Below are 21,529 nucleotides of genomic sequence, written 5' to 3' on the forward strand. Positions count from 1 at the left end.
GTTGTTATTAGGAATTGAGGAAATATTCGTTTTAAAAAAATATATTTTGGGCAAGCATTATTAATGATTTAATTCCATGAAAGTTCTGTAATCATATTTTTAAAAGCCCAAGAAAACAGAAATAGTTGTGATAATACTGCATTATATTTGAAATTCTGAAACTACTAGATATAGCATAGAATTGGTCTTTGTGAAATGTTCCCACCGTCCTCTGTCCCTACCTCTCTTCCCTATATACACATGCATAATACCAGTGAATGTTACTTTTAACTGAAAAGGTTATGATTTAAAAATTTTTAACATTATAGAAAAAAGCAATATCAGTAATAGACTGTTCAGGTCACTTTGCCAGAGATTAATTTCCCTTGGAGGGTTTTGGTTTGTTTGTTTGTTGCAAAAGTTCTGTATGTTCTTAATTCTTTTTCCAAGCTATCTGGAATGGTGACTGATCCTGGGAATGTTCTTCATTAGGTAACAACCAGGATACAATTACATGTGGCAATTACCTAGGAAAAAGAGGTCCACCTATTCTCACACTTAAGTCATTTTTACTTCCACTTCTGTTGCAGGAAGATCCTGTGAGTTTACAGATAAAAAATTAAAGGGGATTTATTAGTTGATGTGTCTATATGTTTATATTATTAGGAAATCATAATAATTAGAAAATCACTTGTAAAAACAAATGGAATAAATAGAATTGTCTTCAAGACATAAAACTGTTCTATGAAATTTTTTTTACTATGACTTTAGTAATAATGTATTTTAGAACTTTAACCATGTCATTTTGGGCATGAAATTCAATAAATATTTGTGGAATGAATAAAATTTGTCCCACTTTTTTTTGTTAAACTTTTGGTTTCTTCCTTTTTATCTTTCATTCTTTTTGTAAGATGACTTGAAGATTGATTGTCTAAAGGAAATTCTTTGAATAGATGTTATTGCTATTTGCTTCCCACCTTGTCCCTTAACTTTTTTTTTTAAATCTTGTGTATAGGTTCAAAGTCAGAAGAGTGATATGGGGCTAGGTATTGGGGATTGAGTTATTTGCCCAGGTTCACACATCTAGGAAGTATCTGAGGCCAAATTTGAACCCAGGACCTCCCATCAGTAGGCCTGGCTCCCAATCCACTGAGCTACCTAAGCTGCCTTGTCTCATAACCTCTGCTAGGTTTGACACTAATAGAAATTCATCTTGGCTCCCATCACAGTTTCCTGACTTCCCTAACTCTGACTGATTCATAAGATCCTTTTAATTTTTCTCATCTTTTAACGGGTATTCCTTCCCCAAGACTCTTTCTTACCTTTGGCTGTCTGTTCTTTCTCAACATTCCTTTTAGGAACTCCTTTTACTTTCAGCTATTATCATTTCTCCTTATGACTTATCTACAGCACTAGCCCTCAGATCTAATTCCTTATTTCTAGATGTTTACAGAATATCTTTGCTCACTTCATACTGTTTCAAAGCCAAATACTTCAGATGAAAATGTATTTATTAAATACATTCCATTGCAAAACAGTGTGCCAGTTGCCTAGGATACAAAGCAAAATAAATAAACAGCACTTGCCCACAAGGAGCTTATAATCTACTGAGGTATAGAACATTTAGGCAGGCTGGTATTATGAGAGGAATACTGGCCCTGAGGTCAAAGTCCAGCTTTGCTACTTACTATTTCTATGTCTTGAGCAAGTCAATCTCTCAGCCTTGTTTTCCTCATCTGTACAAGGAGAGGATTGAATTACAGGACCCCTGGAATCACTGAGCTCTAGAATGAAGTATAAAAAAGATGAGATCATCTCTCTCACCCCCTGAAGATATTTCTTTGCTCTACCTTGCCCATTTTCCTTTCTATGAGTAGCATCACTATTTCTTTATGTCTCTGCTTTCTCACAACACTTTCAGATTTATTTTTATTAAAACTCTTAACTTTCTTACTATCAGTTCTAAGACAGAATAGCAGCAAGGGCTAAGCAATAGGGCTTAAGTGACCTGTCCAGGGTCCTATAGCTATGAAGTATCTGACTCCAGATTTGAACCCAGGACCTCCTGACTTCAGGCCTGGCTCTCAATCCACTGTACTACCTAGCTGCCCCAAGTTTAATTTTTGAAAACTAGTTCCCCTAGTTAAGTCCAAATTCTTCAGCTTGGTGTTTCAGTTTGTTCACTGGATTCTAACTTGTCTGTTGGCCTTACCTCTCCCAAAATGTCTTCCACACATAACTTGTTTATTCCTGTTTCTATATTTTTTACCTGGAGTATACTTTATTGAAATGTGAAGCATTTATAAGTAGGTTTTAAAAATAAACCCTCCTATCAATTCAAAATTGACACTCATTATAATTGACCTAAAAGATAAAAAAAAATAAAAATAAAAAATTTAATGTTGTGCAGTATTCTAAGGGCTAGGGACACAGAAAGATAGACAGAAAAGTCCCAGTTCTTTGGGAAGCCCAGATTAAGACACTTTCCTTTAAGAAGCCATCCCTGGTTACTTGAGCCCAGACTGTCTTTATTTTTCCTAAAGTCCCATAGCATTGAGAGTTGTCATCACACAAATTCTTGATTATTTTATTCAGTCTTTTGCTATTCTTCAATTTTGAGAGTTATCACACAAACTCTTGATTATTATATTCAGTCTTTTGCTGTTCAGTTTTTTAAATATATGTAATATAGATATGTTAAAGACACACACACACACACATATATCATCTCTTTGGTTCGTAGATTTAGAGCTGGGAAAGACCTTATTTTGACTTTCATCTAGTTTAACCTTATTTTAGGAACATTTTCAGAGACTAAGTGACTGCCACAAGTTACCTAAATTTGTTGTTCATTTGTTTACATCGTGTCCAACTCTTTGTGGCCTCATTTGGGGTTTTCTTGTTAAGATATAATAGAGTGGTTTGCCATTTCCTTCTCCAACTCATTTTGTAGACAGGAATTGAGACAGATAGGGTTAGGTGACTTGCCCAGGGTCATACAACTGGCAAGTGTCTGAGAACAGATTCGAACTCGGGAAGAGAGGTCTTCCTGACTCCAAATTTGACACATTATTGTTGCTTCTATGTAGCTAATAAGTGGCAAAATTAAGATGGCAAGCACATTGAAAACAAGATCTATGTTTACCAGATGTTTTTGTATCTGTTTCACAGGGCTTAGTAGTGTTGAACACAGATATTTCATATTTGATATTAAACATTTCAAAAAACCCAGATTCTGATACATGAAAGAGTAAGCCTACTGAGTCATTATAATGGGCATAAAGAATCCCTGTAACACAGTCTTGGGATACAGCCTGAAAATACCTCAACCATATAACAAATTTAGTTCATTTAAAGCATAATTATTAAATCAGTGATGGTATGGATTTTTAGATGTTTGGAATACTTAGGTTATTAATCTTATGAAGGAAAGAAATTTAATTTTAATCCAGGGATCTCTTTAGATATTTTAGATCAAGTCTTTATTCTTTTGACATGGGAATGGGTAGCAGCTTCCCCTAGGTAATACCACCACCACCTCAAAAAGCTGCTGCTGTGTAAGTTGGCTCAGCTGTTTGCACAGGCAGAGTCAGGACCCAGGTCACAAAATACTTGGATACAGGGGAGAAGAGAATGATGAAAACTTTATTCCCCTGAAACATGCTCTATTTATTTACTCTGTGACTGAACGCTTCACTAAAGACCAGTTTTATAAACATAGTAATCCCTTACAAATCCTGTTACCTGTCATTTTATCATGATGGCTTCGTGGGACTGAGGGGAAAGAGAGGCTTTTTTCCCCTCTCTTCGTAGGATTTCTTTAAAATGGACCTACTCTTCAAAATACCTTTGTCATTTATTAAACACTATACAGGGTAGGGGCTACTCAACAAAGTAGCTATGATCCATAATGAGAACAATAGGTTGTTGGAGTAAGGCTAGAGAAAATGACCTGGGTAAGTGACTGTTCTATTAAGAGAGTAAAAAGGGGTGCAAATAAGAGGGAAATGAAAGATTGCCAAAATCAAAATTCAATTTTATATAAGGTCATGCTATATAAAATCACTTCTTACTTGGACATATGCTATAGATGGCCAATCCCTGTTAAATGACCTTGTTCAAATAGATCTAGTGACAGTATAAATAAATGGAAACAGTTACTAATTATTTCCCAGGGAAAGCATTAAAGATGAGTGGTTTTGATCAATAGACTGACAATTTTACAAATGTGAGACACTCTAGAAAAATAATTAGGATGAAAAAGTGATGTTGAGTTAGGTTTCAAATAAAACTAGGAAGAAATTATTCCTAGCTGATGACATGAAATGAATTAAACAATCCACTGGAAGTAATTTCATAACAGCTTATGATGGGAGGGGAACAGTTAGGTGGTTCAGTGAGTAAATTACCAGGCCTAGAGTTGGGAGAACCTCATTTCCTAGTTATATGACTCTGGGGCTAGTCACTTAACTCCAATAGCCTAGTCCCTTACTGTACTGCACTGGCCTCTCCATTATTCTCCATGCTTTTGCACTGACCTGTTCTCACTAGTATTGATAGAGGAGGTAATTTTCATGATTTAGAAGCCATTCATGAACCAGAACATCTTTTATTCAACTAAGCATTTGAGTATAGCAAGAGAAATAAATAACATTTGGCCCCTTTACATTTTGTTGTAGGGTTTAAATGTTTATATATAAAGTCATGACTCACTTTTTTTGTGAATACACTGACAGTCAAGACACTTAAAATAGTTGTCAATAGTCAGTGTAGGATACCATCTACTAATTAGAAGACAGATTCTTTTTTATATTTAAATTTTTTAATATAATGAAAACAAATTCATTGAGCAGTTTATAAACAATCAAAGAGAGGTTTTTAAAGTAATTTAACATATTACTTTAAAAACTGTTCTGCTTATCTTATTCCTTCCTGTTTTCCCTCTGTTCTATAGAAACATGTATATGATCCTTTTTTTAAAATATCCTCATTCCCTTACTTTCCTCTGTCTCTCACTTTGCTCCACAATTGAGAAAATAAAAATTTTAAATTCCAGTTGGCTGTGTCCAAAAACATTTGACCATTATTCTACCACCTGAGTTGATCTCCCCACTATTGGGAGATGAGTAGCATACTTCATCATAAGTCCTCTGAAATTAGTTGAAGGGCGGGCTTTCTACCCAGTCACTCAAATCCTATCCCTTTTCCTACCCATTTCCTGTCCTGTCTATACTGTCTTTGCAGTATTCCTGTAGTTCAGTCTCACTAGGTTTTCTGTTTGCCAGATCTAACATGCCTTACAGTGTACTCCACATTATTATATACTTAGAGATGGCTGTTTGACTTGCATTCATCACTGACTGAGAATCTGTCATGTTCATTTGTTCCCTTACCACAAAACACCATTTGAAGTAAAGGGAACAGAACTTTAAGCCCTTCTCTACTTCAGTCACATCTAAAGGTGTCATCAGGGAAACGAAATCTGGGAAGACTATATCATTCCAATGTTTGAATTAAAACTTTGGGACTGATTTTCCTGCAAGTTTCCATATATTTGATATTTGCTGGTAACTGGTAAACACTTAAGATTCCTACTCTCTGTTATTCAGAGCCATCATCTGCAAATCCTTTTTTCAAGCTACCTTCAAACTCATTTTCTCTCTACTCTCAGCTGTGTTGTCATTTCAGTCATATCCAATTCTTCATGACCCCATTTGAGGTTTTCTTGGAAAAGATATTGGATTGGTTTACCACCTCATCTATGTATCTTTAATTTCCTGTTCCCCTTTTAGTCATGGCAATGACTGAAACCTGGCTTTTAAAAACTGCTTCTCTTGCCTTCATCTCTAATACTAACTGTTCCTTCTTTTGTGATAGGCACAAGAGCCCTGGGAGTAGCAGCTCTTCCCAGACCACTCATGTTTCCAGCCCAACTTTCACAAGCATCTTTACCAACTCATAGGGCAAGCAAGCAGATCTAGCAGAAGCAACAACACATTCCTAAAGAAGTTAGAATGTGTCAGGCATGTCAAACCACCACTACCACCTTCTCCGCATAGATATTGATGGAGACAACTCATGATGCTGAGCCTTGGGAATAGCCATACTTCCCATATTATCCAGTGCCCCAGCCATCATCCAGGGAAATGTTAAATTTATTTGTGGTTGGACTCTGAATATATAATAGGTGGTCGCCAGGGAGTTAATTTTCTAAATCCCAAGTGAATTACTAAAGTAAAATGAATTTATGGTAGTTTATTTACAGAAGAGGGAGAGAGAGAGGGAGAGGGAGGGAGAAAAGAGAGAGAACGAGAGAACGAACGAATGAACTCTGGCTTCCTCTGAGCCAGGGAAGAGAGAGTCTCAAGACAATGGGCCTTATTTATAAATATACACTATTGAAAAAGAAAAAGGAAAAAGATATAGCCCTTGTTATATATTATGTGCTATTTCAATACCCTTGTGCAACCCATTTTTATGCAACTATTCTAACTTTGAAGTTTGTCATTTGTTGCCTGTTCACATCCTTATTTTGATCAGTTATCAACTTCTAGAACATTTTCCTACTTTCCTCAATGTCATTAGCACTCAACTTCTTACTTTGACTTTTTACTCCAATGCCAGCAATCATTCTTGGTGACTTCATTACCACTTCCATCTGCCTCTTATAGCCCCATTCCTGATAGACTAAGCACTGCTAGAGGAATTCATGAAAGCAGTCTGACAGGTCCACTAAAGAGTCATGCTGTCTGACCTCAGCTGGGCCCTCATGGTTATGTTGCATTTTAAAAATTCATTTGTGGTAGATTCCCAACATGCTCATTTTTAGGTGCCACATTTTAGAAAGTAAATTGACAGACTGGAGAGTAGAGAAGATGAAGGGACTGAACTTATTGTACTTCATGAAAATCAGTAGAGGGAAATGGAAATTATTGGGTTTAAGAAGAAATGACCTAGGATATGATAGCTGTCCTCAGGTATTTGAAGAGTTTTCAAGTGAAAGAGGAACAGACTGGTAAATTGATACTCTTTGACCACAAAGAACTAAAGAAATAGGAGCAATAAAAGGAAATTGTAGAAGGACAGATTTAGGCTTAATGTAAAGAAAAATTTTCTATTAGCACTATCCAAAAATTCTGTTATGGGACATGATGGATTTCTGCTTTCTTTGGGATCATTGAGCAAAGGCTTTGTTGGATGATTACTTGTTAGGGATATTGTAAAGGATTCTTGTTTAGGGACATGTTTAACTACATGTATCCTAAGTCTGAGTGTCTTTGATCCCTATAGAACAGTGATGGAAAAACTTTTAGAGGTGGGGAAGGAGGAAGCACTCCCATTGGGCTGCTGGTCAGGGGGATAGGTGATGAGAGGCACCTTTGGAGAGAGGGAAGAGGGTGACTGAGCTCTCCACTTCCCTCTAACTGCTCCCCTCCATCTCTGTGCCATGCTGTGAGCTATGCTCTCCTTAAACCTAGCACCTCTCCCTAAGAATCACCTTCACCACGTGAGAATCAACGGGCTGCTGCACCCTCACACAGCCTGTGAGCCCTAAGTCTCTCTGACTTTCTAGTAACAAACTCTGGCAGGCAACTATAGACAATGCCCATAGAGAAGGATCTATGTGCCCTTTTTGGCAAACGTGTCATAGGCTCACCATAACTGCTCTTGAAGATGATTGAAACCACTTTTCTCTTAAAGCCCAAAGTTCTGCCCTCATCTACTTTACTTACCTGTGGTTTTCCAAATCAACATACATTTTAATGGCCCTGTTTCTGTATGAGTTTGACAACAGTGTAGAAGTATACTAATCCATGCCTTGACAGTTGATTTTAGGTGGGAAATGAGAAAGAATGAAAAATAAAAATGAAATTTGGGGCCTAGGTGACTATGGAATGGTGGTACTTTAAACACAAATAACCAAATTTGAAGAATAGAGTTTTGGGGAAGATGACATGTCCAGTTTTGAATGTGTGGAGTTTGATGTATCAAAATATGAATTTTATCTAGCTCATATGCTGCTTCCTCTATGAAGCCTTCCCTGAGCCTTTGCTTCCCCTCCCCCCTTAAAGATGATCTTTCATTCAAATAATTTTCTTGGAGAATATTGTGTCTCTCATGCCTTTAATGATATTCTAGTTGTAGCATTCTTGTATATATGCATATCACATTCTCACATTAGATTATAATGCCCTTAAGAATAGGGACTATGCTGCTTTTCTAGTCTTGGGGCTTAGCCTACACATGATATATAAGGTTTGTTGAACTGAGAAAAAAATGAATGTTATAGGTAGGATAAGAATCATAGAAAAGAAAAACTGCAATTAAGATAAGAGTGAGGAAGTGAACAAAAAAAAAAGTGAAGTTATTGAACAGGAGAAAATTAGAGGGTAAATTGAAGATGGAGAAGTAAGCTAAGCATAGATAGCTAGGTTTGGAAGAAAGAAATGTTTAGGTGGAAGAGAGAAAATAATTTTGCTTAAGTAGAAATAGATGAGTAATGATGATGATGATGATGACGACGACGATAATAGTCACTAGCATTTTATATAGCCAGAGTGCAAATCTAGATTTGAACACAAGTTCTCCTGACTTCAGACCTAGTACTCTACCTTATGCTACATGGCTGCCTGATTAAAACAGGCCAAATGATCAATAGTAGAGGATAGGGAGATAAAAGGTGAATATGATAAGAAAGGAATTTATCAAAGGAGAAAGGAAATACAGAGAAAAAGGCTACAAAATATAACTGATGGAGCTTCCTGACCTGTTGTTAGTGCATGTAATCTTTGAAGGTTAGACTTGTAAAAGAAGTACAGCCTTCATTGTGCCTTTTATAATTATCCTTGATAATACAATCCAATATGAAGAAATATTATATCCTATTTAGGCTGTATTTTGGGTAATAATGGTGTTGAGTCTTCTTTTTTGTTTCTACCCTGATAATATTGTTAAATTTGAATTTGTTAGCAAAAGAGTCATTTAAATTGTTGTTGCCTTGATATATGTTGGGCATGGTGACTGGGCCTGTGAGTTCATTAGTGTAGAACATTCCATGATAAGGAAATTCCCTTTACCAGTGTAGGATAGCACCTTCTCTGAAATAGTTACCTAGAGCAACAAAACACAGGGGCCAGGGGGTGAGGTGGGGGTATCAACCACAATAAACTACAAGTGGGAAGTCTTTGATAAAACTAGACATACACTATTTTAAGGTGACACCACTTACCCAGGTTTACACAGTATTTATTAGAGTTTGGGATTTCAGCTCAGTGGATAGAGTACTGGGACTAGAATCAGGAAGATTCCTCTTCATTTGGCCTCAGATTACTTCCTAGCTGTGTGACCCTGGAAAAGATTCGTAATCTTTGTTTGCCTTGGTTCCTCATTTGTAAAATGAGCTGGAGAAAGAAATGGCAAGCCACACTTATATTTTTGCCAAGAAAATCTCAAACAGAGTCATAAAGAGTTGGACACAACTGAAAAACTTCTGAATCTTGGTGCCAGCTCTCTCTTAACAGCCACAATGTTAAGCTACATAAACCTTATAATATTAACTCTAAGAATCATAAACACTGTTTGTTTATGGTGCCAGAAACTAGCTTTAATAATCAAGTTAAAAATATCTTTAATTGGTCATTTTAACATAAGTTAGCTTCTTCCTAATTATGGGATACTTTTGTTGAAAATTACATGGTCTTTATTTATATTGAGTTCACATTTATAATACTGAGTGTTTTTAAAAATGGGGGAGGGGGGGCAGCTGGGTGGCTCAGTGGATTGAGAGCCAGGCCCAGAGACGGTAGACCCCAGGTTCAAATATGACCTTAGACACTTCCTAGCTGTGTGACCCTGGGCAAGTCACTTAACCTCCTTTGTCTAGCCCTTACCACCCTTCTGCCTTAGAACCAATATACAGTATTTATTCTAAGATGGAAGGTAAGGGTTTTTAAAAATAAAATAAAATTAAATAAAATACTGAGTGTTACACTAGATATGCCTGTAAACCTACCTCATCTTCATCTTAATTAGAATTAAATTGAACAACAGTTAATAACTTATTAGTAAGTTTAATTTTCCCAAATCTTAACAATAATTTTGATGGTGGAATGATTTTTCATAGAATAAGTTAGGTAGATAGTAAATCAAGCCCAGCTCTTAGGTATGGTTGGAATCTATACCTAATGAATTAATTTCCTCATCTTTTCATATATACATATTTATGTATATATATACAAGAATGGTCTTACATTTATTTTGGTTCTAGAATCATTAAGCCTAGCACATAATTCAAAGTAGAAATCCCTCCTTATATAAAAACTAAGGTTATTTCATAGAACTCCTCATCTGCTTTTATGCTTCTATCCATCCTGGCCCTGTTTGCTACCCCTGACCCCCAGTCAGCAGAATGCAGTACTTCCCCTCTACTACTTAGAACTTTTAGCTTCCTTTATGGCTCTGTTAAGGTATCAGCATCTTATTGAGAAGCCTTTCTCTTTACCCTGGTTAGTTGTTCTCAACTTTCTCCTCCCCTCTTCAAGGTAACAAGCTACTGGTTCTGATATAAAATAGAGTTTCCCTGACGCCAAACATTATCTAATGTAAGGAAAAGTAGTTTGATTCTTAAGGGCTTCCCTGTTAAGGTGGTATGTAGAAGGAAAAGTAAAACCTGGTACCAATTAAGTAATGTGAGTAATGAGAAGGTATAGTCAAGACTGTGCATGCTTTGTGCCATCAAACCTTGAGGAATCTTAGAGTATGCTCAAACTTGACAAGTAAGTCATCTTCCCTATCTGCCCAGCTCATATGAGCTACATTGTGGACAATCCCAACAGGCATTCAGAAGTTGGCTGTTCAGTTTCAAGATTCATTTTCTATATTATTATATTCCGCTCTGACTTGAACATCTTAGCTCTATTTAAAGTAGCTACCAAAATCGCAGGCTTTCGGTATGCTTTCTTCATATGTGCTTTACTTTCTATTTTTCACTTTTGCTTTTAGGAACATCATCTCCAGAGGGCTATTTCAGCACAGCAGGTATACGGAGAGAAGAGGGATAACATGGTTATTCCCGTCCCAGAGGCAGAAAGTAATATTGCTTACTATGAATCTATATATCCTGGGGAGTTTAAGATGCCAAAGCAGCTAATTCACATACAGCGTAAGTAATAATTCTGTTATGATTGCCCAAAAAAAACCTATCTGCAAAAAAATTTTCACTTATTGTTGTTGTGTTTTTGTTCCTTTTTGACATTTTTCAGTACTTGGTTCATAATTCTGATATTAAACTCATGATTGGGGGGGGGATTCATTTTCTTAAGTCATTGGAGATTTTTTCCTATACAAAGGTGGTTTTGTTGATAATTATTCCCATAACTATGTTGAAATGCTTAAAATATTTGACCACCAAGGTTAACATATAATTTTCAGTTTCTAAAGCAATTTTTCCATATTGAATAGGATGCTTATGAACAGTAACAATTTAAAGTAGTTTTAATAAAAGAAATGTTAGCCACATTGGGTTTCTGGTTATAAAATCATGGCTTTTGGCTACTTGATAAGACCAAAATGCTCTGTCTTCTGAATAATAAATTAATCATATTATAGAATGAAAGAAGCCATAGTTCTTGATCTGAGTTTATAGTATGGAAATCTTAAAAGACTTGACAAAAAGAAATTCAAAGTGATGGTGATATTAGACGTTTCAAATTCTAATGAATAGTCTTTGATTTTTGAAATAGATACATTATTTAGGTATTCTCACATATAGCAGTGAATAATTTCCTATGGTGGTTTTAACTGGAGTTATATTGTTTCTAGATAGTCTGAATATTTCTTTGGAAACTTGGAACACCTAGACAACATGGTAGGGAGCACTTTACTTTTGAAAATTGCATATAAAAGGGGGAAATGGTGATGGAAGAGCTACTGAATTTATGTAATCCGATATTGTCCTAATCTTTTTTTTTTTAAGTTGGAAAAATGTATATTACAACTTTTTTTGTATTGTAGGCTAAATAAATTTTCCGCTATTTGGCACATTAGATATTATTAGATATTATTTATCATATCTATTGTTTCTGAGCATCTGTAGGTTATGATTTAATTGGAAAAGTTGTGTATCTCATGACTAGGTAGATCAGTCTCCTAATTCCCTTTTTCCTGTCTCAGTTCAGAGGAGGCTTTCAGATTCTTCTTTGACTTTGTTTCTGGCTTTCTTTCTACTCCCACACATAACTCCTTGATTTGTCATATGTCTGTTAAGTTTTATTCACATAGACTAGCCATTCTCTTCATTTCCACTACCAACACCAACTACATAAGTAGATCCCAAGTATTAAACATAAAAACAATGCCGTGTAACAGGAAAAGTAGTAGACTTAGTGTGAGTACAGAGAGCTGGATTTGAATTCATACAGAGGATGAATTCCACCCTTTTATTTTATTTTATTTTCCTAATAAGATAATAATAGACTCCTTTTTCTAGTTAGTAAAGAATATATAATAATACTTGTATTCACTACTTCTCAGGGCTGTAGAAAAGATCAAATGAAACAATGAATAAAAAGCATGTTATAAAACCTTAAAGCGATAAATACAGGGAACTCTCTCCTACTCTAGTTTGGCCCTTAATTAGAACTAGACAGATAGAACTTGACCAGGATCATAATACTGCAGATGGAGTACTTGAACCTAAGGCCAGTGCTTTTTCCATTATTCTACGAAGCCTCTCTGTAAATCTTAAAACTAATGTTGCCTGGTACTCATGTTATGTCCACAGTCTTTAGGCTAACATATAGTAAGACCATGTGTATGTCCCTACGATTCAATCAGCAGTGATTTCCAGTTTCTTAGAGAATACAGTTCAAAATGGTAGCCCAGCATTAAGATCTCTTTATAGTATGCACCTAGCCTATCTTTCCAGCCATGACTCCTGGTGCTCTTCAATACTAACAATATGCTCAACTTTAACTGGACCATTAGCCATTCTCCAGATGTTACAGTAATCTTTCTTTTTGCCTGTGGCTGTCATATTCCTTCTGTCTGAATATCTCTCTACCAGGCTTGGCTTATTCATATTCTAACCCTTATTAAGTCCAACTCTGAGGCCTTCAAAGAACTTCTGCTTGTTACTCTTATATGTTGTTGTTATTTATTTGTTTCATTTATATCCTATTCTTTGTGACCCCATTTGGAATTTTCTTGGAATGGTTTGCCATTTCCTTCTCTAGCTCATTTTATGGATAAGGAAACTGAGGCAAATGGGTAAGTGACTTGCCCAGGGTCACAGGATGTGTCTGGGAATCAGATTTGAACCCAGGACTTTTCATACCTAGTTCTGTCTCTATCCAAGATGCCTAGCTGCCCTTGTGCATACTCTTAATCCATCTTTTCCAACAAATTGCTCCTTCTCTTATCACCCAACCTCATAGCCAGGTTGCCTTAACTCTTGAGAGAAGACAGTACAGGTTGCTTCTTTTATACATCAACAGTATATTGAAGCAAAAGGAAATAAATTAGTTTAATTATTTTGTGTCTGGCCTGTGAACTTTATTGAAAAAGCTAGGAAGAAATCTCTTCTGGCAGCCACAGTGTCTCTTTTTATCAAGAAGAGAGGAAAAGTGGCTCAGTGGATAGGAGAGCCAGGCCTGGAAATGGGAGGTCCTGTGTTCAGAAGTGGCCCAGCTTCCTAGCTGTGCCACCTTGGGCAAGTCACTTAACTTCAGATGCTTAGTGTTTACTGCAGTTTTCACTTGGAACCAATACATAATTCAATTCTAAGACAGAAGGTAATGATTTTCAAAAAAAAAGTGGCAGGAGAAAGGGGAAATTGATGAATGTATGCAGTAAGAATATTCTTGTAGATTTTTCCTCTGAGAACTGTATTGATTGGTATAATGCCTGAGAGAAAATACAAGGAAATGTCATTGAAAAAATTTTTGATGTAGAATATTTCTTTAGATCACAAATTAGAAAAATAAATAATTCAGTCTTTCCTCTTGACTTTTACCTCTCCTGCCCATACCTTTTCAATTGAATCTGATATCTGAGATTGATGAAATAATCTTGGCTCAATGAGTCCATTTTCTCATGTGTACCCAGAGTTACCTGTTAGCTCTGGCAGTGACTTAAAATGGAAACCATTTGTTATTAGATTTATAAAGAAAAGTATCAGGACCTACAATAATAATAATTCAGAAAATGCATTTGAACTTACAAAGTTTCACCAAGTTTAAATACATTTGGTATTTATGAAAGCGATATTATGAATTAAAATAGCCTCAGTTGTATTTTGACAGAGATGCATAAAAATAGTCACATTGCCGCCCAGATAGGATAGAATTGAATGATGTCCATTATGGCTCGTTATTTGAGCGTGATTTTTTTTTTAGCTTTTCTTTTTGAAGTGGCTTAAGCAATCTGCCACAAATTGGGTCCCTCCTTGTTCAGGACTTCAAGGGTCCTCAGCTAGGTGTGGCAATGAAGGCATAAGTGAGTGATGGAAGACGGCTATGTATGTCAACCTGAGGCCAAGCGTTGCATGGAACTGCTTCCCCTAGGCCCAGGGTTGGTTTTATTTTTATACCCCCAAGGATTACATACTTTTTTGGCACACAGCTACATTATTCAACATGCATTCAAATGCAGATAATTGATACATTAACTTTTAACAAATCATCTGATTAGCATTCTGTGATCTATATACTTATATTGTTATATTGTTACTATTGACAGCATAAACAAAGCTTTTGCAAAAGATAAATGGTTTCGTCACAGGCTGCTAGAGGTAGCTAGAGGTCAGTTTTTTCATTAACCTCTGAGGTGCTTGGACTTGCGTACAATCAAAAAAACATTTGTTACTTTTGGTAAAAATAAATATTCAATCAAGTTCTAGAAGACAATCGACAAACACTGCAGCCAAGTTGAGGGATCAAAGGGGTAATAGAAACACAATTTAATTTTAATATTAGACTAATCATTTTTCAGTGTTTCATGGGGAGTTTCCAAGATGAATTTCAGTTGGTAAATCAAGTCACTGAGGCATGGTGTGCTAGCCTCTCCCTAAAGTGATTGATGTACTGGCTTAGGAAAATTTGTTCTGTTCATAGGAGTGGAGAATTTCTGAGCACAGTTTTGTTAGAGGTTATATGCATAAGCAGAAGTCTTTTAGGCTTAGTTTTGTAAGTATGATCTTTTGGTGGTATTCTGGGAGGATAATGTGGAGCCATTAGTATTAGTCCTGCAAGTAATTTGCTCTCATTTTTCATAAAGCTAGGGATCATTATAACAATTCCAATAGTAAGGGATGTTAGTGAGAGAAGGAGGGGGTGGCGCGCTAAGTGGGTATCTCCATCCTTCCAAGGAGCCACTTTGTGATCTCCTGGTTTCCACAAGTGACCATTTCAAAACATTGTGGTTTGATGGCCCTCAGAAGCAATCTATGTTAAACCTTAACACTTAAGTACACACCACCAAATTAGAAAACAATAAAAGAAAATGAAGATTATTTCTTTTTGTGGCTCTATCTCAATTATAAACTGCCTTTAGCACTGGTTTTTAACCACATCATTCACAATCACTCTTGTCTTTTATAAATAAGGATGGTAGAAAAAACAACTTTGAAAAAACCTTCACTTCTCATCTACTGGCTACAGATTGGACAGGCGAGGAAGGTCTTATTATTTATATTATCATAAATTATTACTACTAATTCACATAATAATTATGTGATTTTATATTTAATCTCAGGAAACATTTAACCTCTCTAGGGCTCCTCTCTTCTTTAAGTAATCTGGTTATCTCAGTTCTCTAAGGTTCCTTCTAGCTCCATGATCACAGAATAACAGATATTTTAAATTCTAACTCATTGGCATAATGAGGAGCTCTCAGAGAGAAACTTTCTCTAGAGATTAGTACCTGCTGTGCATTTGACAGTTGTAGAGAATGTCTTGTGGCACTGACAAGTTAAATGATTGCCTAAATTCTCCCAGACCTAGTTTTAACTGGCACTCTATCCATTTCTCATACTGCCTCGTTAATGTCTTAAAATTAAAATTTTTATATTTATTGATCTTCAACTGGCAATGGCTTTTTACTTTTCAGCCCAGTTGTTCCTCTCCATTCTCTCTGAGATAGTATAATATATTTACAAAAATATAAATATTTTATAATAATGTTTTTATAACCTTGAACCCTTTTATAAAATCAAGATTCTATAAATAATGCTCAGTTTATTTGTATTATAAGTCCTGTTTCCTGGAAACAGGTTATTTATCCCTGAAAGTTTTTGCATTAATCTTATGTATACATTAAAAATGTATCATAATACTTTAAAATTGAATCTTTAATACTTTAACTTTTTTTTAATACTTTAATACTTTAAAATTGAATGCATATTGTCATCTAGATTTTTTATGGTTTCTTATGTGAAATTTTAGTCTTAAGACTGTTCACATACCTAAATAATTTTATTGTTTAAAGAGTAAATTAATGGTCACTTAAGATTTCCATTATGTTCTTAGCTTTTAGTTTGGATGCTGAGCAGCCTGATTATGATTTGGATTCTGAAGATGAAGCCTTTGTGAATAAGCTGAAAAAGAAAATGGACATCTCTCCTTTGCAGTTTGAAGAGATGATTGACCGGCTAGAAAAAGGCAGTGGCCAACAGGTACAGTTCTATAGCAAATTCAGTTTAAAAATGTAAGTACAATCAGCATATCCATGGATGTATGCACATATAAAAATGACACTGTGGATTTTACCTTTAGCCAGTCAGTCTGCAGGAGGCCAAACTGCTGCTGAAAGAAGATGATGAATTGATTAAAGAAGTGTACGAATACTGGATTAGGAAGAGGAAAAACTGTCGAGGTCCATCTCTTATCCCAACAGTAAAACAAGAGAAGAGGGATGGCTCCAGCACAAATGATCCTTATGTGGCTTTCAGAAGACGTACTGAAAAAATGCAGACTCGAAAAGTAAGTCATTTTGATAGCATCTTTGTTGAGAGGGAAAATTCTCTTATTACTGTAAGTCTGAACTACAGTATTTGTGTGTGTGTTTAACCTTTATTAAGGTTGTTTAGAAGTTGCAGAAGTAAAGCAAAATCCTACTTTATTCTTTAAAGATTATGGATATTTTTTTTCTACTTTAATTTACCTGAGAGTTATATATCAGGTTAGTTCTCTGGTAATTAGAATCCCTTTTACATTTAACAAACATAAAAATTTATGCAGTTCCAATATGTATTCTTTAAAGCACACTTTTCTTGAAATAAAACCATTTACAACTGAATGAAACTAACAAGCTGTTTCATATTTACAGAACCGTAAAAATGATGAAGCTTCATATGAAAAAATGCTTAAATTGCGTAGAGATCTGAGTCGGGCTGTTACTATTCTAGAGATGATAAAAAGAAGAGAAAAAAGTAAACGGGAACTATTACATTTAACACTGGAAATTATGGAGAAAAGGTAAAGTATTGTTTTCTGTTCTAAATTACCTTGTAATTATCCATAATTCTTTCAACTATCATTTAAATTTTCATTTGTACAATTATGTACTTGTTAATGTATTCATATATATTTCCAAAATGGCCACTTCAAGAAAAAGTACACTTGATATTTTCCTCTTGTTTTTGGAACTATGGTCTTATGCTTAAAACATAAATATTCCACTGTGTTTAATTTGACTTTAGTTACCAGTTTTAACCTTCTTCAACAGATTTTCATTACACTTGCAGGTTTAATTGATTTTAACTTCTATTTCCCTCTCATATCTATCCTTTTTTGAAGAATAAATATAGTTAAATAATAAAATAGCCAAATAAGAGAAGGATAAAAAAGATAAAAGAACTGAGTAAATTCACACTTTAAGCAATTAGCCAGTGAGTGATCAATAGTTGCTTTTAACCTTTTACATGATTCTAATGAATTAGAGTTTATTGGCTAATTTTTGCTTAATTTTACATTGATATCATGATAATGGGATGTGATGGCACTAGACCTAATATTTAGAAGTTTAGAACTTTTCTTCCAGGCTCTGTTCTTCCATGAACTTAATTGAACTTGTTTATCTATAAAACAATGATGCTAGTTGAGATGGCTCTTAAAGTCCTTTTCACTTCTAATGTCTTGCCTGTGATATATAGCCCTTCTCTGAAATTGTACTCTAACCATTTGTAAAGTGATTATCAAGTCGAGTATTTACAAAATTAACCTTCAGAAATATTTTTCTTTGTGATTATTTCAGGTATAATTTGGGTGACTACAATGGAGAGATCATGTCTGAGGTTATGGCACAAAGACAGCCAATGAAACCTACTTATGCCATCCCCATCATTCCTATTAGTAATAGCAATCAATTTAAACATCAGGAAGCAATGGATGTTAAGGAATTCAAAGTTAATAAGGTAAACTATATACCTTTATTTGTTCTTTCAACTTACACTACTAATTTTTACTTATATGCATATCTCATTCATCTCTACCAGAATGTAAGCTCCTTGGAGACAGAGGCATTATTCAGCTGACATTTTGACAAATATTACGTGTCTTCAAAGAACTTACATTGTACTGTCCCCTTTACCTAGTAGGATACTCTAACTTGTTTTTTTGTATATATTTAAATTCTTGGTTGAGTTAAAACAGATTCTATATTCTAGCATTTTGTGAACAAACTCATGATTATTTTATCTTTTCATGGTTTTATTATTTAATGGCATATATCCTTTTATCTTGAAGCTCTTGCTGTCAAATTGAAGGCTCTCACCTCTGCCCTATTCTAGAAATGTGAGCTGTCCATAGAAAATGCTTCAAATTCTTCCAAATCTAAGTCAAGATTTTGCTAACCAGATTTACTTTACTTATTTATAAGATATAAAATTATATCTCAAGTAATTCTCTTTCAAAGTACATATGTAAGACTTCACAAAATAAGACAAACCAAGCCTTTAAGTTGTGCCTGGAAAACAAAGTGTTAGAATTGATAGGAAATCAGCACTCCTCTTTCAGAATTAACTGTCTTGATATGTCTATCCATGTTGTTTCTCTATCCCTATTCTTTAAATGTTTCCCTATGACCTAACAAAGTTCACATTCAGCCCAGCATTCAAAGCCAATTTAACATTAACTTCCCTTTTGTTAAATTTAATTGTGGTTGGACTCTGAATATTTATATAGATGGTCGCCAGGAATTTTAATTTCTAATACCCAAAATGAATTACTAAAGTAAATGAAATTTATGGTAGTTTATTTACAATAGAGGGAAGATATTAAGGAAGAGAGAAAAGGGGAGAGAGAGAGTTAGAGCTCTGGCTTCCACTGATACCAGTTAGAATTTCTAAGCCCCAGCCAGGGGAAGAGAGTCTAAAGACGGTGGGCCTTTCTCAGAGGTTTAGACCTCCAAGAAAGGCAGGGTCATTAAGTCAGCTTTTCACTCATCAATGGAGACCATCTAAAATGGAAAAGCAGTCTGAGGTCTCGTGCATGAGTTCCTCCAGTCCAACTCTGAGTCAGAGAATCCTCCTTTCTGAATCTCCAATGGAATATCTTCTTCTGCCCTCTGGTCCTCTTTTTAAAGATCTTTTTCTCTTGTGTCACCTCCCCTAAATTTCACATCTACCAATCACAGCAGACGCTTTTTTCCAGGACTGCCCTTTCTTTAGTTCTTACCTTCTTTGGTTAGATTATACCTTTTTGAGTTACTTAACACCTTTTTGTTGTTAAAATGGGTAGATCTACTTAAAATACTGAGTATTAAAATCTAAAAATAGATTGTGAATTACATTTTAATCTTCACAATAAAGGAAGAGCTAAGTATCTTCATTGTTACAATCAGGAGATAGCTAAATCCAATCTTCACACTTTCCAGTTTCCTCCTTGAGCAGACCCACTCAGTGTTCTGTATTTATTTATGCTGTCCACTATATTTAGAATACTTTCTTTCTTTTGAATTCCTACCAGTCCTTTCAAGTTTAACTCAAATGTCACCTCTTCCTGATGTCTTCCTTAATCTCCAGTGTTTGGTAGTGACCTTAGTCTGTCCTTGTACCTCACACATCAGTTTTCTCATACTTTTCATACCTATTTTGTATTATTTGTGTTAGTGACTTACATTATTAGATTGAACTCTTGAACACAAGAATTGTCTTATCCAAACTTTATATATGTCTCTACCTAGAGTGGAGAGATATATTCTACACATAACAATAACAGCTCACTGGTTTTCTAAATGAATTATTGTTTAGTTTATTGAACTGTTTAGTCATAAAAATGTATTTCTCTATTTTATGTTTACATTATCATTCTCCTAGTATTCAGTTCAACCAGCATTAATTTATCCTTCATAATTCTGTTAAAAAGTCTCCTCATCTAGAAAGACATAATACTGAACAAATACTTGATTCTGGTCTCTCTTAGCCCATAATACTCAATTTTCACTGTACTGCTTTGTCCCTGTTAAATCTTTCTTATAAATTTTCTCACTCTCTCAATGACATTCTCTGAAGACAAAGACCATTTCTGTTATTTTTTTATCCTCTTCTATTTTGTAATCAAATGTAGCTGACTGTATCCTATGTTATATTTTATAAGATGGAAAATTTCATAGCACTAAACAGGATAGAGTATTATGAGTCTTATTTGTGTGACAGGCCAGACTGATCTCTTGAGACTCACTGCCATCAAATATGAGAGGCTTTCTTCAGCCAGTCTTACTTTTAGGGGATTAAAAACTACAAAATGTGTCAGTTTTCCTTTTCCAATAGACTTTTCAGAAAACTTCAGCTTAGTTAAAAATGGCTTCATTGGTTCACTTGTAACTTATGATTTTATTGTAGCAAGAAAAAGCTGATCTTATACGACCGAAAAGGAAATATGAGAAAAAGCCCAAAGTCTTAGCTTCGTCTGCTGCTGCTGCTGCTCCACAACAGACGAGCCCTGCTGCACTGCCAGTCTTTAATGCTAAAGATTTAAATCAGTATGACTTTCCCAGCTCAGATGAAGATCCTCTCTCCCAGGTAAGACTTACTAACATCTTTGTGATTAGGATCAAAGAGAAACATAGTATAGTTGTCATGGTTTGACCCCTCTTTATTTGGTGTGTTTAAAGGTTTTATCTGGTTCTTCTGAAGCTGAGGAAGAGAATGATCCTGATGGCCCTTTTGCTTTCCGTAGGAAAGCTGGCTGTCAGTACTATGCTGTAAGTGGACGACTTTTCTTTTCAGTTAATAATTTAAATCTGTCAGCATGAGCTTAAAAATACTAAGTTTGTATTATTTGTCTTTTAGCCTCACTTAGACCAAACTGGCAATTGGCCATGGACTAGCCCTAAAGATGGAGGATTAGGAGACGTGCGCTATAGATACTGCTTAACTACCCTCACTATACCCCAGAGGTGTATTGGGTTTGCACGAAGACGGGTTGGGCGTGGTGGAAGGTAAGATGCTATTGTAATTATTAATGGTTATTAATATGTTTATAGGACCATTTTAGATGATGTTAGAATGTCTATATTTCAATTTTTAAGTCATGATGCACCTAGGTATTATATT

The 21,529-nt window shown here is 35.2% G+C and overlaps 1 protein-coding gene across 5 annotated transcripts in view; it reads left to right on the forward strand.

Annotated features, from left to right (window-relative positions):
* EPC1 (enhancer of polycomb homolog 1) overlaps nucleotides 1-21,529 on the forward strand; it is a 93,677-nt gene that overhangs the window by 50,547 nt on the left and 21,601 nt on the right. For all 5 annotated transcript variants that reach the window (XM_056800045.1, XM_056800048.1, XM_056800047.1 and 2 more), the window contains exons 2-9: nucleotides 10,981-11,140; nucleotides 16,503-16,648; nucleotides 16,749-16,955; nucleotides 17,302-17,450; nucleotides 18,229-18,388; nucleotides 20,816-20,995; nucleotides 21,088-21,177; nucleotides 21,266-21,414. In XM_056800045.1, the coding sequence (XP_056656023.1) occupies nucleotides 10,981-11,140; nucleotides 16,503-16,648; nucleotides 16,749-16,955; nucleotides 17,302-17,450; nucleotides 18,229-18,388; nucleotides 20,816-20,995; nucleotides 21,088-21,177; nucleotides 21,266-21,414 (1,241 nt within the window). The remainder of the gene's footprint in view (nucleotides 1-10,980; nucleotides 11,141-16,502; nucleotides 16,649-16,748; nucleotides 16,956-17,301; nucleotides 17,451-18,228; nucleotides 18,389-20,815; nucleotides 20,996-21,087; nucleotides 21,178-21,265; nucleotides 21,415-21,529) is intronic.

This window comes from Monodelphis domestica, chromosome 5, assembly GCF_027887165.1.
Source record: "Monodelphis domestica isolate mMonDom1 chromosome 5, mMonDom1.pri, whole genome shotgun sequence".
NCBI lineage: Eukaryota > Metazoa > Chordata > Mammalia > Didelphimorphia > Didelphidae > Monodelphis > Monodelphis domestica.